This window comes from Hemitrygon akajei, chromosome 10 (assembly GCF_048418815.1).
Source record: "Hemitrygon akajei chromosome 10, sHemAka1.3, whole genome shotgun sequence".
Taxonomy (NCBI): Eukaryota; Metazoa; Chordata; class Chondrichthyes; order Myliobatiformes; family Dasyatidae; genus Hemitrygon; species Hemitrygon akajei.
Window position 1 is genome coordinate 33906146 of NC_133133.1, and position 22998 is coordinate 33929143.

At 38.2% G+C, this 22998-nt stretch overlaps 1 protein-coding gene across 2 annotated transcripts in view; it reads left to right on the forward strand.

Moving 5' to 3' along the window:
• The first annotated feature begins 4157 nt into the window (after window positions 1-4157).
• Window positions 4158-22998, forward strand: part of LOC140734277 (E3 ubiquitin-protein ligase XIAP-like) — a 43579-nt gene continuing 24738 nt past the window's right edge. The window contains exons 1-5 of one of the 2 annotated variants that reach the window (XM_073058020.1): window positions 4158-4353; window positions 4621-4677; window positions 7962-8948; window positions 13453-13552; window positions 21809-21887. In XM_073058020.1, the coding sequence (XP_072914121.1) occupies window positions 8096-8948; window positions 13453-13552; window positions 21809-21887 (1032 nt within the window). In that variant the 5' untranslated portion in view covers window positions 4158-4353; window positions 4621-4677; window positions 7962-8095. The remainder of the gene's footprint in view (window positions 4354-4620; window positions 4678-7961; window positions 8949-13452; window positions 13553-21808; window positions 21888-22998) is intronic. The other variant, XM_073058021.1, reaches the window with a different exon arrangement.

The window sequence follows — 22998 nt, forward strand, 5'->3', positions numbered from 1 at the left end:
CTGTTTCAATCTTTACCACTGAAACAGGTCTATGTTTGGCCCCACACTCAGCTCTGGATTATCTGGGCAGTAAAGACAACAACCCCTACAATAGACCATTGTTTAATGACTGTATGTCTGCTTTTAATACTATAATTCCAAACAAACCCATCTCCATACTCCTAGATCTGGGACTCAGCACCTCTCTTTGCATCTTGACTCTCTGAACAACACACTGCGATCAGTAAGGATCTGCCATGATTATTCTCAACAATGGTGCCCAACAAGGCTGCGTCCTCAGCCCCCTACTCTGTTCCCTGTTTGCTCATGACTGCATGGTCAAACTCTGCTCTGAACCCATCTGCAGGTTTGCAGATGATGCCCCTGTAGCAGTCTGTATCACATGTAACAATGACCGAGTATAGGAAGGAGGTAGAGAGCTAGTGACATGGAAGAATGACAACTGTCCTATCCTCAATGTCAGCAAAACAAATGTTGCTTCATCAGTGACTAAAGGAAGGAGGAGAGAGGGTGCAGTTGTCACGTTCCTCCTAGATCCCAAGAATTGAGAGCTCCAAGCTTCTAAAAGTGACCATCAGCAATAGTCTGTCTGGTCCAACCCAAATGATGCCAGAGCCAAGAAAGTTCACCAGTACCTGTACTTCCTCAGAAGACTAATGAAATTTGACATGTCTCCTTTGACCCTCACCAATTTTTATTGATGCACCATAGAAAGTATCCTATCTGATAGATTAAGGCTTGGAATGGCAACTGCCTGTGACCATAAGAAAATACAGAGCTGTGGCACAGTTCATCACATCACGGAAGCCAGCCTGTGCTCCAAAAAATCTGTCTATACTTCTTGCTGCCTCTGGAAAGCCGCCAGCAGAATCAAAGACTCTTCCCATCCCAGACATTGTCTCTTCTCCCCTGTCCCATTGGGCAGAAGATACGGAAGCCTCAAGGCATGTACCGTAAGGGTCAAAGACAGCTTCTACCTGCTGTTATAATGACTATTGAACTGTATGATAAGATTGACCCCACAATTTACATAATTATGATCTTGCACCTTATTCAGAGTCAGATTTAGATTTATTTATCAGCTGTGCATCGATACATATAATGAAATGTGTCATTTGTCTTAAGAATCAACATGCAAAGGATGTGCTGGGGACAGACCACAAGTGTTGCCACACATGCCACACATTTTGGCAGCAACATAACGTGCCCACAGTGTTCAGTAGAATAACACAAGCAGCAGCAACAACAACTGCAGAGCAAAACAAGGAAGCAATTGAAAAAGAAGCCCCATTCTCACCTTCCCTTCCACCCACTCCTCACACACACATACAGGCCTCCAACCCCAGGGTGTGAAGGGAATGTTTGTTACCTGTCAGGAAGCAAATCTCAAGGTTGTATAATTTAATACATTCTTTGATAATAAATGTACTCTGAATATTGAATGAAGGGATGCATATCATCTGCAGACAGGAGGGGTTTGTTTAATTTGGAATCGTGTTCAACTGAAGAGCCTGTTCTGCTCTATGTTCTTTCAATAATTCACACTCGAAGTCAGGAGTATCCGTAATTCATGATCAGTCGTCAGTTACACAGTTCTGACTGAGCTGAGAAATGAAATTATTGTCTTTCTGCACTACACTTTCTGTGCAACTGTAAAACTTATTTCTTCCCTCTGCTGTTGTTTCACTACCTCAATGCACTGTTGTAATGAACAGTATGTAAGACAAGTTTTTCCACAATGTGTCACTATATATGACAATAATAGACCCATTTACCAATTTACCTCCCCTTCTCCAATTTCTATCTTCCTTCTCCACTCTCTGCCCTGATGAGAGTCTCAGCTTGAAACATTGACAATTGCTCTCCCCCCATAGATGTGTCTCGACCTATTGAGTTCCCTCCTACATTTATTTTTTACTCCAGATTCCAACATCTGCAGTCTGTTTTGTCTCCTTCTTAAATACTCTTTTTAAAAGACCTAACAAATCAACATTGAATTACTTTTTTTATGAAAAAAAATTGTTTATTTCCGATGTTGAATTTCCAACTTCACAGAGTGCTTATGTGAGCTGAAAAACTGTTGGGATACATCAGTTGAAGGTGCGCGTTGAAAGTAACGGGGCCTTTTCATTGCTGTGTACAACATAATTATGCAACCAACCTGTGGTGAACTAGATATACCTGTCTGACTGCTCCTGTGGCTCCTCCCACAGACCCTGCTGACTGCCCCTGTGGCTCCTCCCACAGACCCCTGTATAAAGGCGACTGTGGCCTGCTGCTCTCCCTCATTTTCCCAGGATGTAGTGTTGTTCTTCAGTCAATAAAAGCCGATATCTCACTTCCTAAGTCTCAGCGTGAGTTATTGATGGTGCATCAATTTTATTGACTGACGTGGTAGTAGTGTCGGGGCAGGGAACGGCAAAGGGGAATCGCGAGTACTCGTCAATAATACTGAGAAAGTAGACATTGCGGTCGGTGGAGGGAAGGGGGCCCTTAAAGTCAATACTCAGTCGCTCAAAAGGGCGGGTGGCCTTGACAAGCTGCGCAGTGTCAGGACGGTAGAAGTGCGGTTTGCACTCAGCGCAGATCTGGCAGTCCCTGGTCATCGTCCTGATGTCCTCCAGGGAGTACGGCAGGTTCCGGGCTTTAATGAAATGATAAAACCGGGTGATCCCCGGGTGGCAAAGTTGGGCATGAAGGGCATACAGCTGGTCGAGCTGGGCACCAGCACACGGTCCCCGGGATAGGGCATCAGAGGGGTCATTGGCCCTGACCCCGACCGTATGCGCCCCCTGTTAGAACTCCCTCTTCCCACTACTCTCAAGGCCCTCCGGCGGTGCCTGGGTTTTTTTTCCTATTACGCCCAATGGGTTCCCCATTACGCAGACAAGGCCCGCCCCCTGGTCAAGTCTACCACCTTTCCCCTCTCTGCCGAGGCCCGCGCGGCCTTCAGCTGCATTAAAGGGGACATTGCCAAAGCAACGATGCATGCGGTAGATGAGACCATTCCCTTCCAAGTAGAGAGTGACGCCTCTGACGTCACGCTGGCTGCTACCCTCAATCAGGAAGGCAGGCCAGTGGCGTTTTTTTCTCGTACCCTTCAAGGCTCTGAACTTCGGCACTCCACGGTGGAGAAAGAAGCCCAAGCCATAGTGGAAGCTATTAGGCACTGGAGGCACTATCTCGCCGGCAGAAGGTTCACCTTGCTGACCGACCAGCGCTCGGTTGCGTTCATGTTCAGCAACCAACAGTGGGGCAAAATCAAAAATGATAAAATTTTGCGATGGAGAATAGAACTCTCCACCTACAATTACGATATCCTGTACCGTTGGGACAGAACCAACCCACTCTCCGCCTCCGGAGCAATCACCACCTCCGGCACCTGTGCCGTCATCACCTCCGGCTCCTGTGCAATTGCAGCCGGAGCTACGTAGATCGCAGCGAACGATTCGACCACCTGATAGACTTAACCTGTAAATATGCTTGGGGATTTTTTTTTAAACAAAGGGGGGGTGAATGTGGTGAACTAGATATACCTGTCTGACTGCTCCTGTGGCTCCTCCCAAGACCCTGCTGACTACCCCTGTGGCTCCTCCCACAGACCCCTGTATAAAGGCGACTGTGGCCTGCTGCTCTCCCTCATTTTCCCCAGGATGTAGTGTTGTTCTTCAGTCAATAAAAGCCGATATCTCACTTCCTAAGTCTCAGCGTGAGTTATTGATGGTGCATCACAACCAGCGCAACTCGGTGAGCCAGAAGGGACGATTCTGCGCTGTATCTCTAAATAAAAATAAAATTTAGTTGGACATTAAATTACCAATTTAGTTAGTTCGGTACAGCATTGTAGGCCGAAGGACCTGTTCCTGTACTGTTTTCTGAATTTATTTGTTTATTGAGATACAGTGCGGCACGGTAGCATAGTTGTAACGTAAGGGGAATGTACTGTATATGACGTGATGGCACTGGAAGATCCGTCGGATGTCTAACTGATTTTGTCTGGAAATTTACGAAATCTACTTCCAGCTCATAGTTACCATTCATAATGAACCCGACCGCCACGCCAATCAGAAGCCGTGACGGTGAATGACATTCTTTAGGATCAATGGGATTAAAGCGTCCCCGATTTCTATCCAATCGCTAACCTCTGCCCACGGGTTTGTTATACCATTGAGTATTTTGTCCCATCAGGTGATGCGATAGGACTTGGGCCCACGGACTGATTTAACTGCTTTTAATGGCTTGTGTCCTGGTTGATATTGCGAAAACTGTGGCCGTGGGGTGAAAAGACAGTGGGGTCGGTCCCGGTCAGAATTGAGAAATATTCAGTTGTTCGAAAACGATAGCGAAATTGAGGTAAACTGTCTGAATTGTTGAACGCTGGTTGGTATTGCTGCCTGTAATCATGCTCCCAATTAAATGGTTCGACCTTGTTTGTGGAGCCGCACCTTATTGAAATATTTCTTTCTGTTCATAAGGAAATAGTGTTCTATTTTCGGCGTAGATACCTGGTTCTGGCGTTTTATTGATGTGGGGTTTATTATCAAGACCATTTTCAAGAAGAATTAAATAATTGTTGAGTTATGAGTATTAGTAATAGACTTGTATGCTGTAATTTTGTAGGGAACCGCTTCTGAAGTAATTTTACTGGCAGACGTTTGCCAAATTCAGAAGGAAATGGTGAGTAATTAAATTGTATTTGGAGATCGGTATTTGAAATTAGTACCACTTTTTAATACTCCATCGTGTTTCTATTGCTTTGTTAATTTCGGCATGTTTCAGAATTCTTAATGTGTTATTTCTCTTTATAGTTCTAGTGTCAATGTTATTTTGTTTTGAAGGCTTTAAATTGTATTGAAATTCTGAAGGAGGCACTTTTTTAACCTTGATGTTGGTTATAACTTACTTAATCAGATCCTGGCCTTCTGAGGTTGTTGGTTCATGTCTAACTTATTAACTTAACAAAAAATTGTGACAGGATATCTGCAGAGAGAGGTGGAGTTTGTTGCAAGGTAATAATCTTTGATTGCCATTCAGGTTTGCTAAATTGTATTTTTAGATTGACCAATCATAGAGTCTTAGTACAATAATAGGTCTTTTGGTCACCCACATAATACAAACTGGGGTTTTCTTTATAATCTGCTTGCCTACATGAGGCCATGTACCTGTTGATTATTTAAGTGCTTTTGTTTACGTACATTATACTTCATTCCTGCTTTTGGTAGCACGTTCCAGATATCAATCCCCTCTGATTTCCCTCTTGCCTTGTACAATGAGAAATCGGTAAGGGAAATAATAATTCATATTCTAGTGTTGAATGGTTTGGTATAACTATATTCTAGTGGAAATAACTTTTACAAACTTCTTAGGCCAAAGTGGGTCAAAGTTACCACATCAGCTGTCTGCTGTCATTTTATCCATGTCAGACTTTGTGAAGGGAAGATCATGCCTCACGAGCCTGATTGAGTTTTTTGAAGAGGTAACGAAATTTTATGAGGGTAGGGCAGTGGATGTGGTCTACATGGACTTTAGCAAAGCATTTGACAAGGTCCCTCACGAGAGACTCATCCAGAAAGTCATGATGCATGGGATAAGTGGAACCTTGGCTGTTTGGATAAAAAATTGGCTTAAAGGAAGAAAGCAGAGGGTAGTTGTGGAAGGAAAGTATTCTGCCTGGAGGTCGGTGACTAGTGCAGTGCCGCAGGGATCTGTCCTGAGACCCCTGCTATTTGTGATTTTTATAAATGACCTGGATGTAAAGGCAGAAGGATGGGTGAGTAAGTTTGCGGATGACACAAAGATTGGAGGAGTTGTGGATGGAGCTGTAGGTGGTCGAAGGTTACAAAAAGATATAGACAGGCTGCAGAGTTGGGCAGAAAAATGGCAGATGGAATTCAATCCAGACAAGTGTGAGGTGATGCATTTTGGAAGGACAAACCAGAAGATTGAGTACAGGATTAATGGTCAGTTATTTAAGAGTGTGGATGAACAAAGGGACCTTGGGGTTCAAATCCATACATCCCTCAAGGTCGCTGCACAGGTTGATAGGGTAGTTCAGAAGGCCTATGGGATGCTAGGCTTCATTAACAGGGGGATTGAGTTCAAGAGTAGAGAGGTCATGTTGCAACTCTACAAATCTCTGGTGAGACCGCACTTAGAGTATTGTGTTCAATTCTGGTCACCTCATTATAGGAAGGATGCGGAAGTTATGGAGAGGGTGCAGTGGAGATTTACCAGGATGTTGCCTGGATTGGAGAATAAGTCATATATAAGTCAAGGTTAGCAGAGCTGGGACTTTTCTCTTTGGAGCGTAGAAGAATGAGAGGGGACTTGATAGAGGTCTGCAAGATTATGAGAGGCATGGATAGCGTGGATAGTCAGTACCTGTTTCCCAGGGCACCAATAGCAAACACCAGTGGGCATATGTACAAAATTAAGGGAGGGAAGTTTAGGGGAGACATCGGGGTAAGTTTTTTACACAGAGGGTTGTGAGTGCCTGGAATGACTTGCCAGGGGTGTTGGTGGAGGCTAAAACATTAGGGGTATTTAAGAGCCTCTTGGACAGGGACATGGATGAAAGAAAAATGGAGGGTTATGGGGTAGTGTGGGTTTAGTATTTTTTTAAGGATTATATGGGTCGGCACAACATGGAGGGCTGAAGGGCCTGTACTGTGCTGTAGTGTTCTATGGTTCTGTAGTATCTATCAGTTTCAAAATTGCTATCTAGTTCCTTTTTCCAGTAACGTTTCAATAGCTTGTGGAAGGGATTTCCCCATTCTCATTCAAGAAGACTTTTTTTGGAATTTCCATTGTTAATATTTCAACCCACTTGCTACTAACGCTCAAACTAATGAAGTGAATTTTTATTTTAATATAAGATTTATTGTGAAAGTCTACGATGCTGGTGATCTCTTTTGGTTCTGTGGAGACTGGCACCAACCTGAAGTCTCTGAACATTTTTGGTCCATTACCAGATAAAGTAATTTTAACCTGAGTTTTGAGTTGCATTAATTGCTTCACTATATACTTGCCTTTCTGTTGTACTAATGTCAGTTCACTGCCAAACACCTGCCTAGTGGGAACAGAATATTGTCTACTTTAAAAACAAATGGAAAAAGTTAAATCTGGTAAAAAAAAATCAGTTCCTGGCATTCCAAATCATGTGAAAGCTACGAAATATTAAAAATTAAAGAAAACAATTCAAATGTATATTCTGAACAAGTTGAATGTTTATTGATATGATTGACACTTGGGTCTTTCATAACATTTCCTGTGCTTTGAAGTCAATGCACTTGCTCTTGCACCTGGTCAACCAGTGCCGGTTTTGGACAGATTTTTCCACAAAAGTGGGGGAAAATTGACTGCATTCCAACGAACTCCATGATATAAGAGCAGCTATGCAGAGCAGTCCTTAAGCTTGGGGAATGCTAAATTTGCCTCATAGATATGAAATATCAATATTTCTCAGCTAATTTGTGTCCACTAACTTAATATTTATTTATTGAGGTACAGCATGGAATTGACCCCCCCCCCCCCAAGCCCTTTGAGCCACTCTGCCCAATAATCCTACATTTTAATCCATGCCGAATCATGGAACAATTTACAATGAATGATTAACCTATCAACTGGTACATCTTTGGACTGTGGGTGGAAACCCGATAGCCCAGAGGAAACCTATACAGTCATGGTGAGAATATACAACTCCTTAAAGGCAGTGGTAGGAGTTGAACCAGGGTCACCGGCACTATAAAGTGTTGTGCTAACCGCTATGCTACTGTGCCATAAATGTACATTTTCCTTAATTTTCAACGGTCTGTTCAAAATTACATATTCAAGTCACTGCAAAATGTGTATGTTATGTAAGGAAATTGAGTTTCAATATCTAAATATTTAGTAGAAAGCTTTTGTATCTATTGAACTTTATAGTAAATCAGTTGCAGTGATGAACTCTCTATCTTTGATAGATGTAGAAGATGGAATTTCATTTTGAAGAAGTTGCTGCTCACTTTTAAACAGCCTTTGGAGAATCTTCTGAGCACTGAGTAAAAATTATCCCAGGTAACTTCGAAACACAAAGGATTACCATATTTTCTTCAGTATGGACATTGTAACGGATTGCAAACAAAATCTTTCAAATGAGATCTATCGACTGGAAACATTTGTAAGTTTTCCATCTGATGTTCCTGTGTGTGAAACAACTTTAGCCAGAGCAGGCTTCTTCTATACTGGTTATAAAGACCAAGTCAAATGTTTCAGCTGTGGTGGCATAGTGGAAAACTGGCAACATGGCGATTCTGCTGTGAGAAAACACAGGCAACTTTTCCCAGCTTGTCCTTTTATTAATGGTTTAATGGTAAAAGAACAAGTGTCAAACTCTAGTTTTCCAGTGGCATCTCGTGGTGAATTTGCAGCAACTGCAATAAATGGCCCTTCCAGACAATCTAATGGTAACCACGAACTTCCCAATGATCTTGTAAGAAGTGGAGGCGTTGAAGACTTATCCCATTTACGGCCTAGAAACCCTGCTATGTGTAGTGAAGCTACCAGACTTAAAACCTTCACTAACTGGCCTAGTTATGGCATTGTAACCCCAAGAGATTTGGCTAAAGCGGGGCTATACTACATTGGCAAAGATGATCAGGTTCAATGCTTTTGCTGTGGTGGACTAATGAAAAACTGGGAACCTGGAGATCGCGCAATGTCTGAACATAAAAGACATTTTCCAGCATGCTCTTTTGTTTGTGGCCTTTCAGTTGGAAATGTACCAGTAGATTCAAATTGTGGCACAGATGTTAACCTGCACCTCAATGATGAACCAAAACCGAGTTTTTTCCATCTTCCCAAACACCCAGAAAAGCAGTGTTTTAATTCTCGGCTTCAGACCTTCAAAAACCGAATGCATTTTCCACTTGATGCTGAAGACCTTGCTAGAGCTGGATTTTACAGCACAGGTACTGTCAATCTCAATAATTACAGTGAAGTATTTTGACTGTATTAAGAGGAAAATATGTCAATGGCTGTATATGTTTGGAATTTCCAGCAATGATTATTGCTTTTTCAGTCAGTGAATTAAAAATATGATACTTGTTGAGCAAAAGTGATGAAAGGATGTGAGGCAATGGCATGCATTGGAGTTGGCTCATGGATTGGCCTTTATTACCAAGATGGAACTGAAACAGAATTAAATATGCAGGTCCAGTGTCATTCACAGGTACTGCAATTGGAGAAATTACCAGAAAGGCCAGAAGGTGGAATGCATTGACATTATCTTCTTTCAAATTAACTTCACAAATCACAATTGTAATGCAATAGATAATCAATGATGTGAAAGAGAAATACCAACAGATGTATTTTTTTTCTGGGGTGCAAACCAATAAGAGCCAGTTTATTTTTAAAAAAGCACATTGCAATATTACTTGTCAAGAGCATATGGCAAATTGGTTCCAACATTGCATCCAATGCTCATGTATATTTGTAATAGTGATGGTCATGCCAACTTATAAGTTAGCATGAATATTTATCTAAGACTTCCATTGATCCTGGTCGCAGTCAGCTTTTCAATCATGAAAACTAAGCACCAGCAAGGCCAATTGACTTCACCATGGCACCCCCCCACCCCCCCCCCCCCAACCCCACATTCATTGCACCTGAAGCAAACAATCTAAAAGAAGCAATTGCTTGATCGATAGTTTTGTTTTTCCTATTGGTTGGAATTGCATAAAATTGACCATTTTAAAATTGTATCATTTGCTTTCAAGTAAAGGTGCAAAGTTTGAACTTGAATGGGGACCAGTGATGGTAATGAGATGATCGGAAGTGCCAGCATGATTTGGCTCATCAAGCATGCTCCACCATTTAATCGTACCTGTCCTTATGAGCCTTAACAGTCTTGCCCATCAAGAAATTGTTGATCTCTGCCTTCAATACACCCAATGATTGGCTTCTATAGCCTTCTGCAGCAACGAATTCTACAAATTCATCACCCTCTCAGTTCCTCCTCATCTTAGTTTAAAGGGATCTTGCTTTGTTCAAAGACTGTCCTTTAAAAGACAGTTATTGTTATCCACAGAAGATTAATACACATTTGAAAGCATGAGTTGTGCTGACATTATAGATCAGAGATCTTTTGGGTAAAATTTACATAAGAACATAAGAAATAAGAGCAGGAGTAGGCTATCCGGCCCATCGAGCCTGCCGCGCCATTCAATAAGATCATGGTTGATCTGTCCGTAAACTCAGCTCCATCTGTCTTTTCCCCATAACCCTTAATTCCCCTACTATGTAAAAACCTATCTAACTGTTTCTTAAACATATTTAGTAAAGAAGCCTCAACTGCTTCCCTGGGCAGAGAATTCCACAGATTCACCATTCTCTGGGAAAAAGTTTCTCCTCATCTCTGTCCTAAATCTTCTCCCCTGAATCTTGAGACAATGTTCCCTAGTTCTAGTCTCACTTACCAATGGAAACAATTTTCCTACTTCTACCTTATCTATCCTTTTCAAAATTTTGTATGTTTCTATAAGATCCCCTCTCATTCTTATGAATTCCAGAGAGTATAGTCCCAGGCGACTCAATCTCTCCTCATAAGTTATCCCCTTCCATCTCTGGACTCAACCTGGTGAATCTCCTCTGCACTGCCTCTAAAGCCAGTATATCCCTCCTCAAGTATGGAGACCAGAACTGCACACTGTACTTTAGGTGCGGTCCCAGCAGTACCCTGTATAGTTGCAGCATGACCTCTCTGCTCTTGAATTCAATCCCTCTAGCAATGAAAGCCAATATTCTGTTTGCCTTCTTAATAACCTGTTGTACCTGCAAGCCAACTTTTTGCGATTCATGAACAAGCACTCCCAAGTCCCTCTGCACAACAGCATGCTGCAATCTTCCATCATTTAAATAATAATCTGCTCTTCTATTATTCCTTTCAAAGTGGATGATCTCGCATTTACCAACGTTGTATTCCATCTGTCAGACCTTGGCCCACTCACTTAACCTATCTATATCCCTCTGCAGACTCTCCACATCCTCTGTACAATTTTCTTTTCCGCTCAGTTTAGTGTCATCAGCAAATTTTGCTATGCTACACTCAGTCCCCTCTTCCAAATCATCAACGTAAATGGTAAACAGCTGTGGACCCAGCACTGACCCCTGCGGCACCCCACTCACCACTGACTGCCAACCGGAGAAACACCCATTTATACCAACTCTCTGCCTTCTATTGGTTAACCAATCCACTATCCATGCCAATACACTTCCTCTGACTCCATGCATACGAATCTGTGTGCAAAAGCAGTACTCAAAAGGTTTGTGAGCAAGAAATATGCAGTATTTTAGCTGGTTGTAGCTAGCACTTGTTTCTTGTCAAACCACAAAAAGATATTCAGATCAATTAGCATTGATCTGGTTCCAATGGAAAATGCAGTCTTGGAGTATATATTAGTGATGTTTATGGAAACTAAAAATACATTGAAGCACATGTACAAAATATTTTGCCGGATGGATGAATGACTGATTTTGTATTTCGTCTCAATTTTTTTTGATAGTCATTTGTTCTGTAAAAAGTACTTGATGAAGCAGTGGATTTCACATTTTTAATGGCTTCTGTCTTGTGTAATGCACATCCAGAGACTGGGATATTAATAGTCTTATAAAATGAAAAAGGCATGTAGAACAAAACAAAGTGCAGAAAGACGGAGGAGGAAAAGACCTCTTGTTTTCAAGTTGTTTTAATTTAGGTGGTGAGGGATCAATTTTCCAGTCAAAATATTGGGATAGAAGGAATATTAGATGTATTTTGGATAATAGCTTCAGCCATAACTCACATCTGACTAAAGTCTAACTATTGAATTTGGTCTAAATGTTAATGAACAATTTGGTCTGCAGTCAGTTGCACAGATTGAGGAAATACATTAGAGTCAGTTTGTGTTCAGAGCCAGAGCTAATTTTATTTTGTGATACCACATCTGGAGATATTGGGAATGTGTTCCTATTTGCTGTCTATCATTGTATAAGGATTCACTGCTACTTTTTAATTTAGATAGCTGACCATTTTTTCATTAGCGGGCCAAGCAATTGCATTTTGTCACAATGGCAAACTCCACAATTGAAGTAATCATTAATTAGGCATTCTGTGCATCTTTCAGTCAGACCAATTTGGAGGGACTGCTTTCCTCTCAAGCTTATAGAGGTTTGGTTATTACATGAGAGAATGTCTCATTTCATAAATGTCCTTGAAGATCAGCAATGCCAGTAAAAATTGAGTTCAGAAGGCCAAATGACCTTTAAAACTTGCACTGCCATTCAGTAAGAGAATGGCACGCCATCGAGCTCTGTTGCAATTTTCATTTGAAACAAAATATATCCTGTTAAGTAGCTGTTTCAAACTTCTTCATAGAAAACAGTTAAGCAGATTAAAGTTTGAATTGGAGAATTGCAAATACAAGCAGCCACGTGAGATGATGGAACCCTTATGAGATGCTCTGAATTGTTTTTGAATGTAATCTGAAATGAATGTCTTCCATTATTTCCAATCATGAATAATCCTATTGGTATGATTTTTAGACCTGCTAATGGGCATGATCTTAGTGTTTTATCTTTTCTCATCCCATTCCATAACCTTTGCTGATTGTTGTCTGAGTAACAAATTGTCAATAATAGTTAAAATGAAATTGCTTTCTTTTTGTTGCTTTCTACCTTGTTATTCTCCAAAATGTTCATTGCAAATAAAAACAATGGGTGCTCTTTGGCACAAAATGGTCTATTTCAAAACCGGGTGTCAGAGAATTCTCAGTATTCCTTTCATAGCTTCAATCATACTGAACTTATCCGATAAATTCTGAACTATCATTGTTTGTTTCATGAGTGGAAATAATGAACAGTAAGATAGGGTCCTATTTGTATCAGGAGTTGATGGATAGAGCATTTAGTGCAAAAGAGCAATGGATCTGATGTCCTTTTGGTATGGATAAAATTGTTCAAGTGGGAAAATGATTATTTACAACAATTGTGCTTCGTAACAAATGTTTTAGTTTTTCATTGTTTGCATGTTGATGCTTGTTGAAACAAGTTGCACTTGTCTGAATCATTGATTGAAGAGAAAAACCCAGAGACACCATGACTGATTTAGGAAAGTATTAGCTCACACTTTTTGACAGGAAGAAGATGACACTTTTCACCCATGACATTAAGCTCAATTGCATTATTGCACTCACTTTCTCAATGAATATCTGAACTTTTGAGCAGCCCTGAAATACAGCATCTGTGGAATTTGGGAATCGACAGATTTTGAAACGGAACTGAACCGTGTTGTGATGCAAGCCAACATTGCCTCTGCCCAGTTGTACTGAGGAAATGAAGATATTAATGGGAATTTTCAAGTCTTTGTGATTGCACATGTGTATTAGATACTTTTGTTAATTTTGGAGGTAATTGCTGAATTTTGACATTGAATTTCAGGTGATGGAGACGACGTGAAGTGTTTCCATTGTGATGGAGGCCTTAAAAATTGGGAAGCTGGTGATAAAGCCTGGGAGCAGCATGCAAAATGGTTTCCAGGGTAAATTGCTAAACATTTTTGATATTTGTGTATTAATTTTGTAGAAGTCAATTAATTGATTTTTGCTGGTTTTGGTTGTGTTCATTTTTTTCTTAAATCAATTAAGTTTCGCCTTGTGGAATTCTGGTTCTGATAGTCCTCAACTTCTTCTCGATTAATTTTCCAATGTAGTCAGTTGATTCTTTAAATAGGGCAAAGAAAGTGAATGCCTTAAGCCGAAACTAAGGTGCGCTCACTATTTCCTGCAATAGTTTGGAATGATGTTCCAGCTGCCTTGGAGAAAAATAATGGATTTGCTATTTTTTTGAGACGCCAGGGTAATATCAGGTCATCCACTAAAGTGAAAATTATTTATATTTAGGTACAGTGCAGAATTTCTCTTCGAGTGGGGCTGCCCAGCAACCCCTAATTTAACCCTAGCCTAATCACAGAATTTACAATGACTAAATAACCTACCAACTGGTACATCTTTAGACTGTGGGAGGAAACTGGAGCACCTGGAGGAAACCCACTCTGTCACAGGGAGAATGTACAAACTCCTTGCAGATTGCAGGAATTGAACCCAGTCTCTGGAACTGTAAAGCATTGTGCTAACCACTATGCTACCATACCTGTTCCTCCTGTATATTGCAGCTGAATGTAATGGAACATTTTATCTTCAATTTTGATATCTCCTATTTGTCCGCTGCCATGTTTTAAATTTTTATCAAGTGGTCTATTTGACCTATTTATGAAACTTTTTTTTGTGTTTGGAAGAATTTAAGGGGAGATGCCTGATAGTATTTTTCTAAAGAAATGGATTACTAATTTAAAGTTAGCTGTTATATTTGCAAATATATGTGACTTATTTTCCCTGTCCAAAATAAAGATATTTAACTGAAAATCAGAAAATGGAGATTTGCGGAACATCTTCTTTATCTCAAATGGAAAGGATGATGAAGAGGATATTTGCATCATTGTATCTTGTTTCTGGCACAATCTTCAGAGTGGAATGGGCACAGTTTAACCCTGTACTGAAAACAAAAGGCTGGAAGCACTCCATATTTGTAGAGGGAAGAACCATTAATGTTTTGGGTCAGAGGAAGGAGAGAAATGCAAGTTCTCAGTCAGAGAAAGTGGGGAGGGAGCATAAATAAGAAAGGAATATTTCTAATTTAGTAATTCCAAATGGCTGAATGGTGTGGGGGGGGGGGGTGGAGAAAGAGTTAACAGCACACAACATATTTGTTCATAAATAACAGGACTTCAGGGTATCTCCAGCTTACTAGACAATATGAATGGAATAAGAAAAAGCTGAGCCAACATGATTGGCAAAAAATGACTAATTCTGTTATGGACAGAAAGAAGAGTGAATTACCTCAATTTGAGGAATTTGATGCAGAATTTGGAAAGCTGTAGCATGTTCAGACTAAATGGGGGAGTAGGGCTGGATTGAAATGATGCATGAGGCCAGGGATGAGCTGTAGAGGGAGTGATATTATAAGGTGGCAGCCACCAGTGAGCTCACTCATTCACGAAGACTGCAAATCTTTTGCCCCATCTATAATTGGATTTTCCAGTGAGAAGGAGATCACACTGGGGACCAAAGAAAGCATGAGTAGAAAAGTGCAACTGAATTGGTGTTTCACTGAGAGGGGGATAATTGTTGGGTCCCTGGGTGCTTGGAAGTGAAAAGATGAATCTTAAGGTGTTGCAACTCCTGCAGTTGCAAAGAACATGCATCATCACATGAAGATAAGTAATCCCTTCCTATTCTGAGACCTGGTTACTGACAACAGACATTTCAAGTTATTAGGAACAATGTCACTAAAGCTGTGAAAGTAAAATCCTCCAAATTCGCAGGAAGAATCAGCGAACTAATAGCAGAGTCCTCTCCCAGGTTCACATGACCAGTACGGAACTGCATTTAATTGTAGGAGAGACCATGACATATGCATACCAAACCCCAGAAATGCACTCTCTTCCAGCTTTTGTCATAGAATAAAATTACCAGGTAGATGGGTAAAGAATCATGTAATGCAAAATCCTCTTTTTTTTCTGTAAAGAAACATTCAGAAATTAAGAATATCAGGCAATGGCAGATGGAACCTGAGTTGGACAAGTGTGAAATGTTGCAATTTGGGAAATTAAACCAGGGCAGGATTTAGGCAAAAAAGTGACAAGATCTACAGTGTTGAACACAGACAAGAGGTTACAAGTACATAGTTCCCTGCAAGTGACCTTTCAGGTGGACGGTGTGGTGAAGAAGAATTTGGCATGCTTGCCTTCATTGGACAGGTTTTGAGCATGAGTTGGGACACACCTTACAACAATATAAAATGTCAGTGAGACTACTTGCCTGAATACTGTGCATTCCTGATTGTCAAGCTGTAGGAAGGATATCATAAAGCTTTTTTTTTTGAATAAAAGGTGCAGAAGAGGTTTTACTGAGACTGGAGGGTTTAAATTATGAGAGACTGGCCAGGCTACAGTATTTTTCCCCTTGGAGCTGAGTGTATATATGTAGATTGGTCATAATCTTTTGACCAGGTAGGGGTGTCTAAAATTAGAGGGAATCGTTTTAATTTGAGAGGGCATCCTTTTTACACAGATGGTAGGTATGTGGAACAAGTTGCCAAAGCAACTTTAGAAGCCAGTAAAATTAACATTCAATAGATATTTAGAGAAGTTATGGAAAGAAAAGGTTTAGAGGAAAATGGACTAAATGTAGGCAAGTAGGACTAGGTCTGGTAGGCTGAATGACCTATTTTGATGCCGTGTAACTACAGGCCATGCAGTTGGAACACAAAGGCCATGGCATGTTGGTGGGATTGACCGTCTCATATGACCAAACCAGTCATTCTATTTGTTGCTATGTCAATGAATATCTGGTTCCCACCTGAGAACAGTAGAGGCCAAATGGGTGAAAAGACAAATGCGGAAAGCTGTTGAGATGTAAGTAAAATCAAATTGAAGGGAGAAATCAAGTACTGCCTAAAACTTTATCAAAAGAATGTTTAAAATTTGATTTCTTAAATGTCAGTTTGTACATAATTTTCAAACACAGGATTTGGTGAAGAAATTATGGATGCACATAAATGATTATGTAAAAGTCAGTTTAAGAATTGATTTGCTACATGGAAAAAGAATCAATTGTTTTTATAGAAAACAGAAGTAGCTTAAATGTTGAGCAAATGACACACGTTACTAGAATCTGTTAGCAGTAACTGAGGGAAGGGTCCAAGAGCTAGTATAGATAAAACATTAGTTCATGGTGAATGGAACAGATAAATATTTAACTTTATTTTGGTGGTGATGAGTGGAAATGAATTAAAGAAATATTTGCCATGAAGCTCGTTAGGCTTTTGTACCCTTGTCAGACTCAGGTCAATTCTCTAATAGATATTTACTCCTGTACTTTATAAGGACCTTATCTTGTTCCAGATGCACAGCACATGAAGTGATGAAACTTTCTCAGTTTCAAAACCTTGGCATGTTTCTCGTCAATTTTGAGCATTGATTTAATTTAACTTTTGCTAAAACTCTTATCCTTTGTTGCAGATAAACAACTCCAATGTACCATACTCCTGCTTAATCATGGCATATTATTAGTCCTAGCAGCATTCTAAAATGCTCCCTGCAGCAAGTACTGTTAAATATTAACTGGTAGTGATGTGTTCCTTGAGTAATGGTGGGATAAGCCTAAATCATGATTCATTTCTTTTTTCTTAAAAACTTTTTTTATTGAGTTTTCAAATAATTACAGAAATAAAAGAAAATATATGAAAAAAAAATATATATATATACCCTTCCCCCTCCCCTTAACCCCTCCCCCCTAACATCCCTATAGAAAAAAAAGAAAGAAAAAAAAGAGAGTGCCTGGATATCGGAAGATCCCCACATGCTCCATGGAGTTCATAATAACTTTAGTATATATACTTATTTATTTCCCCAAATAACCAATTATTTCATCTTCGGAGCACCTATATATTTAATCCTGTCTTTTGTAAATAAGGGTGCCAAATTTTCAAAAATGTTTCATATTTATCTCTTAAATTATAAGTAATTTTTTCAAGTGGAATACAGCTATAAATTTCCTTCTTCCAACGATCTATACTTAAGTATGCATCCGATTTCCAAGTTACTGCAATAGCCTTTTTGGCTACTGCCAGTGCAATTTTTATAAATTCTTTCTGATATTTATTCAATTTGGGTTTCGGTTTTATCCCTTCAATATCACCTAGTAAAAATAATATTGGATTATGTGGAAGTTGTGTTCCAATAATTTGTTCCAATAACACTCTTAAGTTTGTCCAAAAAGGTTGAATTTTAGAACAAGACCAAGTAGAATGTAAAAAAGTACCGATTTCTTGGTTACATCGGAAACACTGATCGGATAAATTTGGGTTTAATTTATTTACTTTTTGTGGTGTAATATATAATTGATGTAAAAAATTATATTGCACTAATCTTAACCGGACATTTATTGTATTTGTCATACTATCAAGACATGGTCTTGACCAATTTGTTTCTTCAATTTTAATATTCAAGTCACTTTCCCATTTTTGTCTTGACTTATGGACTCCTTGTTTAATTGCCTGTTTTTGAATCAAGTTATACATACAAGAAATCCCTTTTTATCTAATCCCTTTTTGAAACCAATTATATAAAAGTTGATTATCCATTGTAAAAGGAATGTCTACTTTGAATTAGAGATCTCTGCGAATAAAGATTTTTTTGTCTCATCACCAACATTTATCTTATTCCATAAGTCAATCAAATGTTTTAATATAGGAGATTCTTTCTTTTCCCGTATTCATTTAGATTCCCATTTATATATAAAATCTTCTGGTGCATTTTCTCCTATTTTATCTAGTTCTATTCTAATCCATGCCGGTCTATCTTTCTCAAAAAAAATGCAATAAATCTAAGTTGATCTGCTTTATAATTCTTAAAATTTGGAAGTTGTAACCCTCCTAGATCAAATTTCCATGTCAATTTTTCCAACGATATTCTTGACATCTTACCTTTCCAAAGAAACTTCCTCACATATTTGTTTAACTCTTGGAAAAAAACTTCTGGGGTAGTTGTATTGGTAGTGATTGAAATAAGTATTGTAGTCTAGGGAATATATTCATTTTTATGGTATTTACTCTACCTACTAATGTTATTGGTAATACCATCCATTTATCAAGATCTTCTTGAATTTTTTTTTCAATAATGGTAAGTAATTTAATTTATATAAGTTCTTTATATCATTATCAACTCTTATACCTAAATATTTTATACCATTTGCCGGCCATCTAAGTTGAGTTATTAATCGACATTGACTATAATCTCCTTTAGTAAGAGGTAAAATTTCACTTTTATCCCAATTTATTTTATAACCTGATATTTTCCCATATTCTTCTAATCTATAGGATAATTCACGCAATAAGTGCAATGGGTTTGTTAAATAAAGCAGAACATCATCAGCAAATAAGTTAATCTTGTATTCTTCCTGATTAACTCTGAAACCCTTAATATCTGGGTCCATTCTAATTAATTCAGCTAATGGTTCTATCGCCAACACGAATAAAGCAGGTGATAATGGACAACCTTGCCTAGATGACCTTGTTAACTGAAATGGTGTTGAAATTTGACCATTTGTCACTACTTTAGCTTTGGGATTAGTATTTAAGGTTTTAATCCATTTTATAAAAGATACTCCTAATCCATATTTTTCCAATACCTAAAATAAAAAATCCCATTCCAATCTATCAAATGCTTTTTCTGCATCTAAAGCAACTGCCACACTCATTTCCTCCCTCTTTTGCGCCAAATGAATTATACTAAATAACCGAGTTACATTATCTGCCAATTGTCTATTTTTAATAAATCCTGTTTGATCCATATGTACTAATTTTGGTAAGTATTTAGATAATCTGTTAGATAAGATTTTTGCTATTATTTTATAATCAGTGTTTAATAAAGAAATAGGTCTATATGATGCTGGCTTTAACAGATCTCTATCTTTTTTTGGTAATACTATTAAAATAGCTGTTGAAAAATATTCTGGAAGTTTATGCGTTCTTTCCGCTTGATGTATTAACTCCATAAAAGGAGGAATTAATAAATCTTTAAACTTTTTATAAAATTCAGGTAGAAAACCATCTTCTCCCGGAGATTTATTACTTTGAAGTGATCCTAGGGCTTCTTCGACCTCTTTCAATGTAAAAAGGCATATCTAATCCCTCTGTTCTTCCGTATTTAATTTTGGAAGAATTATTTGTGATAAAAACCTTTCTATCTTAACAATATCATTTTGTGATTCTGATTTATACAACTCAGAATAAAAATTTTTTTAAGTTTCATTAATTTCTAAAGGTTTATAAGTAATTTTATTTACTCTTGTTCGAATTGCAATTATTGTTTTAGAAGTCTGGTTTGTTTTTAACTGCCATGCAAGGACCTTATGTGATCTTTCACCTAGTTCATAATATCTCTGTTTAGTTCTCATAATTGCTTTTTCTGTTCGATATGTCTGGAATGTATTATATTGTAACTTCTTATTAATAAGTTGTCTTAGTTTTTCCTCTGTCATATTTCTTTGAGATTTTTCTAATTTTGTAATCTTTTTCCAATTGATCTATTTCTATCATATATTCCTTCTTAATTTTAGAAGTATAATTTATTATCTGACCTCTCAAATATGCCTTCATTGCTTCCCACAATATAAATTTATCATCAACTGAATGTGAATTTGTATCGAAAAAGAACTGAATCTGCTTTTTCATAAAATCACAAAAGTCTTGACGTTTTAGTAATATTGAATTAAATCTCCATCTATAGATTGATTCCTCTTTATCTATCATTATCATTGTCATTATCAAAGGAGAATGATCTGACAATATTCTCACCTTATATTCCATATTTTTCACTCTATCTTGAATATTTGTTGATAATAGGAAAAAATCTATCCTTGAATATGTTTTATGTCTATTTGAATAAAATGAATAATCTCTTTCAATTGAATTAATTCTTCTCCATATATCAATCAAATTTAGGTCTTTCATCAATGATAGAGTTAATTTTACTACTTTTCATTTTGTGACAACCTTTGTTGATCTATCTAAAACTGGATCTAGACAAAAGTTAAAATCTCCACCTATTAATATTTTATCATGTGCGTTAGCCAAATTCAAAAAGGCCTCTTGTATAAATTTTACATCATTTTCATTTGGTGCATGATTCATTTTTTGTTCCCAAGATATGAAGATATCAATTATCTCAGATCTTAAATCTTATTATCTGTATCTCCATCCTGTTATATTCGGGGATCTAGTCAATACTCCCAAGCTGGACCTTGGTCGTTTAATACTGTGGAATTATCTCCTTAGTACCAGATAGAGACCAGGTGATTTAAAATTTAAGTGACCAGCTTCTTGAGTACAATGGGTCCAAGAATAATTTGAAGATGGGATAGTTAATGTTTGAGTTGCTTGCTGTCTAACCTAGAACCTTTATACCTACCCTCTGAGCCATTTCCCAGAGGTAAACAGAAATAGTTTCAATTGACTTCATTTCCTACAAAGAAAGACGCTTTGTTACTGAACAATTTGCTTCACCTTGAGCACATTTTCCACTTCAGTAATAGAGCATTCCTGAAATGTGAAGCATCTTCAAGAAGCCATGCAGAGCCTTCAACATCACTGTAAATCTTAAACAACCCTTTAATTAAATTAATTAATTAATTAAACTCCTGTTTAATTTAATTTCAGTTTGTCACTTTGGTGCTGAAACTTTAACACTGCTGGAATACTAGCAAGAAAGACTCATGGTCCATGAAGGTTGCTTACCAAGCCCAAATTGCATGAATAATGAGCTTGGAGATCTGCTTAAAGGGTTAAGTGATTCAATTTGATTTTATGGCTAATCGTCCTTTTTTTAAAAAAAAAAGGGTGATCACAGAGGAAGAGAGCAAATTGTCTGCAGCCCCATCAGGTGTGAAGCAGAGCTTAAGGCTACAAGTGTACATTTCCTGGGATGGAAATTTTTTCCCCTCGTGGGATACACTTAGCTGAAAATGGTTCACAACATTTTTTTTAAACATCGGTTTGCCAGACCTGTTTGTATGCCACAAGAGTGTGTCATCCCATGAGGCCAGAAGCCGCACAGTTTTGATTCTTGTTTTTAAAAACAGGAAAACATTTGGTACCCGTTTTTAATATTAAAAAATTGCTTGGTTTGCATAAATTTTGGAAAACTTTTTCAGGAAAATATTTCTCTTCCCAATAGGTGTGCTTTCCTGATTCAGCAGAAAGGCCATGATTTTGTTAATGATGTTCAATTGAAGAAATTGCATTTGAATTCCACAGTAAGTTTAATTCTTGAACTGTCGTTTTGGGGTCGTGTGTGATGGGAAGAGGGTAAAGGTGTCGATAGTGTTGAGTGGTTTGATTAAAATGCTTGTTTTATAATTTATCTAACCCTGACTTAGAGGAATCTCGTTCTAGAGTGTACTTAGGCCACCATTGGCACTCTGTTGGCTACTGCAGCAAGTTCTGCCCTTTATTATTATGCTCAGCAAGCCATTTAAGCAGTTTATCAGCAAATTAAATGCTTTCTTTCACTTCCTTTCATGCTGTAATTGTGAATTCAGCAGCCTTTGTCATGGAGAATTGCTTTTACTTGATACCTTAAGACTTCAGGATGTTCCATAATTCTTAATCTTGATCAAGTACTTGTAGATCCATATATAAAGTCGTTGTAATCTTGAAAATAAATGAAACCCATTCCTTTTCACGCTATGATTAATGACAATGATTCTATATTCTCACACTTATATAATTTCTCTAAGGCAAAATCAGTCCAAATCCCTCCTTACTTGCTCATCCACAATCTTCAGATGATCAAAACTTGACCATTTTATCCACAAAGCCAAAATTTATTTTATTTTGAGTGTCTGCCCCACTTCTGGATAAACTTGGCCTTATTTAGAAGTAGCAACTGCCACATCATTCAATAACATTCTAGAAAATTGAAACCATTCCAGGGAAGGTAACGTTTTCTCGTGCCAATTATATTCGAAATCTTAGTGCCTAAGATGTGATTCCCTGCTGCCAACATCTGTGTAAATCTTTTTTTGTACTTTTTCCAGTTTAACACCAACTTGTAAACTCAGTGACCGGACTAATGAAGGCCAGCATGCTAATCACCTTTTCACCACCCTGTAATGCTGTTTTCAATGAATTACCCATTTGTGCTTCTATTCTGTTATGCTTCCCAATGTTCTGCTATTCATAGTACATGTTCTCCACTAGTTTGAATTTGCAAAATGCATCACCTTAAGCATATGTTTTGAAGTTTAGTTGCCACTCCTCAGCCCACTTACTGAACTAATCAAGATTCCCTTATCTACAATAACCTTCTTCACTATCAACACCACTTCTTAATCTCATGTCACTTGCAAACTTACTGATGAGACG